This window comes from Prosopis cineraria, unplaced genomic scaffold (assembly GCF_029017545.1).
Source record: "Prosopis cineraria cultivar Desert tree isolate PC_DT_omini unplaced genomic scaffold, ASM2901754v1 PC4, whole genome shotgun sequence".
NCBI lineage: Eukaryota > Viridiplantae > Streptophyta > Magnoliopsida > Fabales > Fabaceae > Prosopis > Prosopis cineraria.
Genome location: NW_026555335.1, coordinates 42,868,379 through 42,876,549, shown reverse-complemented (window position 1 = coordinate 42,876,549; position 8,171 = coordinate 42,868,379). Strand labels below are relative to the sequence as shown.

General features: G+C 37.2%; 2 protein-coding genes across 3 annotated transcripts; both read right to left on the bottom strand.

Annotated features, from left to right (window-relative positions):
- Window positions 1–1,774: 1,774 nt before the first annotated feature.
- Window positions 1,775–2,917, bottom strand: LOC129310091 (universal stress protein PHOS32-like). Its single transcript, XM_054951931.1, has 3 exons — window positions 2,431–2,917; window positions 2,247–2,332; window positions 1,775–2,171 (listed from the first exon to the last, which is right to left on the bottom strand). Exons 1-3 carry the CDS (start codon window positions 2,723–2,725, stop codon window positions 1,875–1,877), a joined length of 678 nt encoding a protein of 225 aa, XP_054807906.1. The 5' UTR covers window positions 2,726–2,917; the 3' UTR covers window positions 1,775–1,874.
- Window positions 2,918–4,093: 1,176 nt separating this feature from the next.
- Window positions 4,094–7,822, bottom strand: LOC129307717 (truncated transcription factor CAULIFLOWER A-like). Of its 2 annotated transcripts, XM_054948584.1 has the most exons (8): window positions 7,360–7,812; window positions 6,209–6,287; window positions 5,670–5,740; window positions 5,414–5,513; window positions 5,271–5,312; window positions 5,136–5,177; window positions 4,939–5,045; window positions 4,094–4,387 (listed from the first exon to the last, which is right to left on the bottom strand). In XM_054948584.1, the coding sequence occupies exons 1-8, from the start codon at window positions 7,542–7,544 to the stop codon at window positions 4,303–4,305; spliced, it is 711 nt and encodes a 236-aa protein (XP_054804559.1). In that variant the 5' UTR covers window positions 7,545–7,812; the 3' UTR covers window positions 4,094–4,302. The 2 variants fall into 2 exon arrangements, with proteins under 2 accessions (XP_054804559.1, XP_054804560.1); XM_054948585.1 differs by lacking the exon at window positions 4,939–5,045 and having other exon boundaries at window positions 7,360–7,822.
- Window positions 7,823–8,171: the final 349 nt, after the last annotated feature.

The window sequence follows — 8,171 nt, the reverse complement described above, 5'->3', positions numbered from 1 at the left end:
GTATTGGATACTTCTAGGAACTCCTTATCTGCAAAGATGGTTGAGGCACTCATTTGTGGTCAAAGTTGGCTTTCTCAACCTACTTTCAAATTGAAAGAGCTTGATGTTGATAATTTTGATGAGTCTGATAATCTTATTATTGGTAATTTCATTAACTACTTTATATTACTTTATATTGTTCAAATGTTAATGAATATGATTTTCTTAACTTGTTTTGTAGAGGAAGAATCAGGGACTCAACGTTCAACCATTTCTAGTGATTCTGAAGATGATGATGATGATGATGATGATGATGATGATGATGATGATGACGACGACGACGACGACGACGACCTAATGCAAAATTAGACATGTGGTTGATTGTTTGAAGAACTTTTTTCACTTATTGTTTAGTTGTGTTGTTGCCTTGTGACAAGGCTACTTGTTTTGGATTTTTGCTTGTGACTTGTGGTAAGACTATTTGTCAACTTGTGTGGTTGTTTTGATTTGATTAATGTTATGAAGATTAATGATGCTTGGATGACTGTAATATATAATTGCTAATATGAGAGCTTGTTTCCTTTAATAGTGGTTGGTTGGTTGGTTGGGGTGTGTGTGTGTGTGCTGGTCAACCTCCCCAGCCCGTTTGCAGCCCACCCAACCTGTTTTCAAACGGGCTGTAAACAGGTACGGGCTGGCCTAACCCGTTTTGAAAAAAACGAGACGGGCCACGAGCAGTCCTACAGGCCAGCCCGTCCTGCTTGTTGCTCAGCCCTAATTTCATCATATATATATATAGATTAAAAAATAGAAAGGAAAGAAAGAAAGGGAAAAGAAATATCCATAATTCTTGAAGAATCCAGACAAGAGAGAAGGGAGAAGGAGGAGGTCAAGGGAAGGGAAAAGGGGTTTTGGATTTTGTGGGGAGGAGGACAATGATGAGGGAGGAGGAGGGATGATAACAGCAACAACAAGGAAGGAAGAGGGAGATGCGTGACGATGAGAGAGGCGAAGAAGAAAGGAGAGGGAGGATGAAAAAAATTAAAATGTTTTTCAATATTAGGTGCTAGGATACCTTATCATTCAATTTAAAAAATTGACTTTCTACATCACTTGCAAAAGCATTTGATATAAAAAGTCCAACAATCAATGACAAATATTATAAAAATATCACCTGTCTTAATTTTTTATATTATTTGTCTTCCAATCAATATAGAAAGTTTAATATAAAAAGCTTATTTTATATTAGTGAGAAAACTACTCACAAGAATCAACGATAATTTGTGACTCAAGAATGACTCCCTCTCAACTTGGCTTTTGGGCGGACACAATGTTAGGATTTATGATCTCTTTCACACTTACATACGATTACACCACCATCCTTATCATATGAGTTAGTCTTGCAAAGAGGATTTGATGTTTTTCCCGCCTAAATGAATGACGTATTATAATTAATTATAGATTGTAGATTTGGGGTTTTCGCCGCCTACCCTACTACTCTTTTGTATATAAAAGCTTAGCCGTTTATTTTGGATAAATATAAGTAAACATGATACCACAACTTAACCTAAAAATGTAAGATATTAAATTTATGGATCTTTTATTCTTTTTATATACCTTTTCTTTTGTTATGGGATTTATCTCTGCACCAGGCCAAATCACACCGGACAACCCAAGCGACAGCTAGATACGAGTTGGCCAGACCACTACTTTCCCACCATCACACAGTGGATGTTTGGTTAGGAAACGTTTATAGACAAACCACATGCATAACAGAAACTTAGTATAACCGGTATTGCAAATAATATAGGAACAAAAACGGCTGTGTATTGCAAATAGAGAAATAAACTGCAACATTATGGACGTTGCAATTGCTTTTCCAGGGACAACAACGCTTAAGCCAAAAGCCAAAATTTTTTATGACGTTTAGTAGTGATCAAATAACCTCCAAGTTTCCTGTTCTTCCTCCTGACAGCGATGGTCATGCAGGAAGCATTCTGAATGCAATAGTCCGCAACTCCGTTTGAGGCTGCTCTCTTGTTGTTGCCGGCCCACAACCTCCGCACGAGGCCCCGCCACAGAGATCTCTTTCTCTGCCCTATCACCAGCAGCGACACACTCTGTTGCTTCGCCTCTTCCACTATTGTTCTCCCCTGCTCCTCTCCTTCCACCTTCACCACTTTCACTTGCACCTGCAACACCAACCTTAGCCTCTTCAACTCATCAATCATTTTCCAAACATATGTTTAGGGCTCTTTCTAACATACCCCTGGTCTCTTCATCTGGCACATATTTTTCATATCCAGCACGAGTTGATACGTCTTCGGATTAAGCTCCTTACCACACTCCGTACCTGCAATCACAACATCATTCAGCTTACAAGTATGAATGCCTGATGTTTGAAGCAGAAGAAGAAAGGTAGAAGGAGTTATAACGGTGAGTGTTGTTGACCCTGTGATGAGGAGGGCTTGAGTACGTGAACAAGAAGAACAGTGTCCTGAGACTGCACGGCGTGAGAGAGAGCCCAGTCAAGAGCACATTTGGCTTCAAAGGTGGAATTGACGACCACCATTATCTTATTCCCATTATCTTCACAAGAGCTATCTTCCAGGCTAATGCTTGGGAACTCGCTCGCGTCCCCGTATTTGATAGAAGTGGAGGAGGATTTGGATCGAAACGACGACGCAGAAAACACTTGCGCGATGCTCACACAGTTCAACTTAAGCCTAAATCGCCTTATGCCCATTGTGAAAGATTATCTATTCCTTGTTCATAAAGCTCCGGAGCTGTGCTTTTGTTGATGTGTGTGCGCGCGCGCGCGCGCGTACAGAAGAACAAGAAAAAGTAGCTAGGGATGTTGTTTGTATCGTGTATGGAATAATCCTTGACTTTTTGGAACCATGAATATGAATATGCTTCAACACATCAATTAATAGTTGGCTTGTTTGTATTATATTATTTCTTCGTTGTGGGGCAGTCATTTGGACGTGCCAACCACGAAGAATTTGGATGATAGACGACATAAACAGCAGAAATTCTTCAATGATTCCACACGCCTGCAGGATGAATCCTTTGTGAATAAATGAATTTCATCTTTGGATTTGAAGGAATCGTTGGGATGTGCCTAATGGAAGGTACATGCATGAGAATTTTTCACTATGATTGATTCCAGGAGGTGAGAGTGATGTCATCTTCTTTGAAACATTGAAAAACTATCCTTTCAGATATGGCAAAATGGTGATAAGTTAGTGTAAGAATGAGAGAGAAAGAAGTGGAGGGGAGGGGATGAAAGTCAAATGCGGGCGGGTCGAGGGGGAAGAATGAACACATACGCGTGGGCTCCAACATGAAAGTGTTGAAATGGGAACTAATTCAATAATTAATGGAGAATATGAGAACGTGTATATAGGATTGGCATAAGTTGAAAAGCAATTAGGTGAAGCCGAATAAATAAGAGTTGTATATGGTTTGAAAAGTAGAACGGGGAACGTGGAGCACATGTATGATGTCAGCTCGGTCTCTTCTGGTAGGTTATATTCATTATTCTATTGGATATATGTCTGTCCATGCCATGAATGCTGACTTCTACCGGCCTCCTCAGTCCTCCCCACGTATATACGCCTCCCACTTTTACCATTTTATTCATCTAACCAGTATTTTCGGATATTCAATTCACTCATAAATTATAAATGATATTTATTCATTATAAATTTATAATTGAATCGATACTCATATAATATAATAAATACGTAGCTTTCATGTATTTTGATTAAATTCACTATATTTATGCCACTCTTATAGCAAAAATAAATACCTCCAACGTCGCTAGTCTCAACTCATTTTAAAAGCCCAGACTAAGTGTGGGTGTATTAGAACCAAACTCAGCCCAACAATTCGAAACCTCCAAAAAGAAGATTGGAAATCTCGAGAGTGGAGCCAATAAGTTGCTGAGGGGTAGAATTTAATTTGAAGGACAGTTGTACAATATTTTGGAATTGGTAGTTGAGAAATATAATTTATTGCCGCAGAATAACAATGGTAAGACACGATAGGAAATTAAATTTAAACGATTTAGATTTGGTGATGAATAGATGGGACGCAATGGATGAAAGGATGGAGTAACAATGACTTAAACTTACAAAGCAGAGACAGTCACAATTACCGCAATGACTTCCAAGAAGTCATGCATAAAAGATTACATCCCTTCCAAGACATGTATTTAGTGGAAGCCCATGATTGATATTTAGAATATATAGATGATGGTATCACTTAATTACAGTGATATGTATAATAAATAAAAGTGAGAGCGTGGGTTGTATTGATTTAGAGGGGGCGAAGCATCCAAGGAAGAAGTGTGTTATTGGCTCCATAATCTACACCCTCACCTCTTGCTCCTCCTGTCGATCCCCTGCATGCAATATCCATCATCACATATAATCATAGTTCATACAATACTCATCGCAATAATTAAGCATCAGATACATGGATAGCATTGTTTGGTCAAAAATGTCATTACAATTGATAATAAAAAAACATTTCCTATATAAGTTATTATGTGATACACAAGTAAATACCGTAAATGTGTTTGCCCAAATCTATGTTCTCGACTTCTCCTAATAAAACTAAGGTTTGCAGTGTTCTTTGTTCAAAATTATAAAGCAATTTTTTTTTATAAAAAAAATTATAACACAGTTTTTGTTTTCCAAGATATAATTATTATTTTTCCTATAAAAATACTCTTAATTGAGCTATAATTGATAAAAATTTTCTGATTGAGACTGTATTAAATTAAATAAGGGTAAACATAAAAAAAAATGTGTAATTTTAAAATTTATTAATTAACTTATTAAAAAATACAAATAAATTGAAAGTATCTGATAACTTTAAAGAGCACAAATATATATTATAAAAAGGCAATATAATGAAAGATGCACGTTGAAGCCCCCGAGTTTTACTTACCCGCCGATAATATTCAAAGGCAGCAGTGGGTGTTGTGTCAACAGAACAGAGGAATTATCCAATCCTTGATTCTGCTTCTGCTCAACTGCCTTCTCTCTTTCCTTTATCTATTTTTCGTTTTCACTCAAACCCATTCAGAAAACAACTTACATACACTACACTCTAACCTCGTCAGCCAAATTAAACAAAATCTTTACCTTCTTAGCCAGCAGGTTGTTTTGTTCCTGCAGTGCCTTATCCTACCATGCAACAAAAAACACACATTCATGAAAACACCATATATGTGTTTGCCATATGAGGAAATCAAGTGCGTGCCGGCCAGAAAGGCTCACCTTTTTCTGAAGCTCTGAAACAGATTCGTTCATGAGCCGGTTCTGCAAGGGGAACACTTGCATGAATGACTATTGACATTCCGTTGATCACAATTATAGCAACGGTATACGTACTTGTTGGGGCATGGTTTTAATTTAATTACCGTTCGTGATCTTATGTGTTTAAGAGCTGACTCCAGCTGATGCTCCAAATTCTGAAGCTCTTTCAGACTCAAGCCCTCCAGATCTTCTCCCATAAAATGCCTGCTTACGTTTCAGTAATAAAAAGCCCTTCAGAATTCACACTCTCGTGATATGTGTGTGTGTGTGTGTGTGCGCGCGCGCGCGCGCCCACGCGCAAACAGAAGCAGCTCTCAAGCACACACTCTTAATGATGATCGATCAGTAGAATATGTACACCTTTGATTCCTTTGCAGGACCTCTATCCTTGCCTTCAACTTCGCGTGCTGTAAAGTCCAGTTTTCCTGACACTGGAGATAATAATAAAAAATACACCTAGTTAGTTTTTTTTTTAATTTGAATTAAAATGATATAATTATGTAAAATCAACTTAGAAGTAGCTAGATAGCATCGAATTAAACTGAGTTTAAATTTATAGATAAATCTGTCGCTGATGAAAACATGACAATAAATCCCCACACCCAAAAAAAAAAAAACTTGAGATATATGTGTAAAACTGTAAGGAATCTCTATTTGTAGAGGATCAGTTATTCACAAAAGGAAGCATGATATGTTAAATGAATTATTTATTTGTCCATGTGTTTAAACAGTTAATTATTAAAAAAATGAAAAGTTAAGAATATATTTAATAAAAAAATTTTTAATGAACATGAATGGTTAATTATCTGAACAAAATTATTGGAAAGATTTTATAGGGTCGTGTACTTTCGGGATTTTAAAAATTGAGATATGTATATATAGAAGAGATAGTGCTGTACATTGGTTTCCTGATCGTTTGCAGCAATCTGCCTCTCTGCGTAGGAATGCCTCTCGTACCGTTCCAAAATTCTCTCCATACTGTTCACAACGTAAACCAAACAGTGAACCAACCTATATTCATACTGCACCATCATATATGAAAAATCCACATTCACCAGAACAACATTTGATATAAGCTAATCTTATAGTACTTGTCCTACTATAATACCTTTGCCCGTATGCACGAAAGCAATTGATATCGTTTTCTTATTCTATTTAGCTATGACCAAGCGGATGAAGTCAAACTATAATTTGCTTTTCACTTTGATCTATCTCTGCTTCTTTAATTTGAGAAAAATATTAATCCAAGACCATAATCTGTCGAGTAAATTTTCACATGCTCCTCCCTTATCACGTTTTCAAGTATTCTTTGCACGAAACCTGGTAAGAAATTCTGAATAATTCAATTTGAATACCCATATCTGCAGGATCGCATCTACACAAAGTAAATTTTGCTTTAATCACGTAGTTATGCGGTTGAAGGGGGAAAAGTAGATGGAATATATATATATATATATATGTCAATCAGGTTAACTCCGTCTCCATCATATTCATTATCTCTTTGTTTTATGCATCACCCATGAACTATATTTAACAAGAATCTAGTCGTTATATCACACTTTCATTTATTGACATAGGAAACAGAAATCAGAGAGAATGAGTGTCGCAAGTGAGAATTATTTAATTTCCAAACTTATGCAAAGAAAACGAAACAAATATACTATTACCATATATATGGGTAAATTGTAATTTGATTCATATTAAAAATGTGTTTTTATTTAGTTATGGAGAATTAAGGTAGTGATGATTGATTAAACATTTCGAGAAACATGATATTAAAATTGTTAGGAAATTTAAGACAGAAATAATTGCAAATCACAAAAATTGAACGTAAATTAAGAAAACAAGATCAAAAGCAGTAATGGAAGGCAACCAAATGGGTTGCCAAGGGTTGATTTGGTCAAGAAATGTTAAGGGGGGAGTAGAAATTGCAGCGGGGAAGGGGCGTTTGTGAAATTTGAACAAGGAAGATGAAATTAGGAAAAAGGTTGCAGCAGGTATTGGCTGTGAGAGTTGGGGAAGAGAGGAAGGTATAGAATGAAAAGCGTACCAGGGGTCGCTGGAGTAATGGAAGGGCTTGCCTTTGGCGGAGAAGACGATGAGAGCGACGTCGGCATCGCAGAGGACAGAGATCTCTCGGGCTTTCTTGAGGAGGCCGGACCTTCTCTTGCTGAAGGTGACCTGCCTGTTGATCTTGTTCTCTATCCTCTTCAGCTCCACTCTGCCCCGCCCCATGTCTCTTGATCCTGCTCGTCAGGTGTGTCTTGCAAGTTATATATATATATATATATATAGATGGAGAGTTGAGGGCCTCAGATACAGCGAGACGACGTCTACGAGGGCAACGTGAGAATCCATACATAAAGATAGATACAGGAACAGGTGAAGCGGAGTGGATGGGCAAGAAGGAATAATGGGAAGAGGAAAAAGTCTCAGTAAAACCACAGTGGATTCATGTTACGCTGTCGACTTGGGATTGGACGCTATCACTGTTGACAGCTGCTCCCATTCTTGTCTGGAGCCAGCGGATGTACCCTTTCAAACTCCTGCCTCGTGTGACTTCACCTCCCACTCGATTTCTCAATCCTCCTTTCTCTTTTAAATATCTGTCCTATTTATTTTCCTATCATCCGTTCTCTTTCCATCACTAAATTTTCATGCCTTCATTCATTTTATTGTATTTTGTTATGTCCGTTAAACCGCTTGTCTTTGTACTTTGTTGGTAAAACTGGGAATGTTTTGTTGTGGAGTCACTATTCTATAATTTAATACATTAATACATGAAATGTCATTAAGGTTATTATTATTATTATTTCTATAAATTTAACAATTATTTCTTTCCTATTTCTCTTGTTGAGCTAA

Bases quoted from the DNA above. Each gene is read 5' to 3' on its own strand.
- LOC129310091 (XM_054951931.1), bottom strand. From the start codon at position 2,725: ATGGGCATAAGGCGATTTAGGCTTAAGTTGAACTGTGTGAGCATCGCG. The intron at 2,333-2,430 runs GTCAACAACACT...TTGTGATTGCAG, and splicing joins CAAGCCCTCCTCATCACAGG to GTACGGAGTGTGGTAAGGAG. The intron at 2,172-2,246 runs GTATGTTAGAAA...TTGGTGTTGCAG, and splicing joins GCCAGATGAAGAGACCAGGG to GTGCAAGTGAAAGTGGTGAA.
- LOC129307717 (XM_054948584.1), bottom strand. From the start codon at position 7,544: ATGGGGCGGGGCAGAGTGGAGCTGAAGAGGATAGAGAACAAGATCAAC. The intron at 5,514-5,669 runs GTGTACATATTC...AAACGTAAGCAG, and splicing joins GTCCTGCAAAGGAATCAAAG to GCATTTTATGGGAGAAGATC. The intron at 5,178-5,270 runs GTGAGCCTTTCT...GTTGCATGGTAG, and splicing joins TTTCAGAGCTTCAGAAAAAG to GATAAGGCACTGCAGGAACA.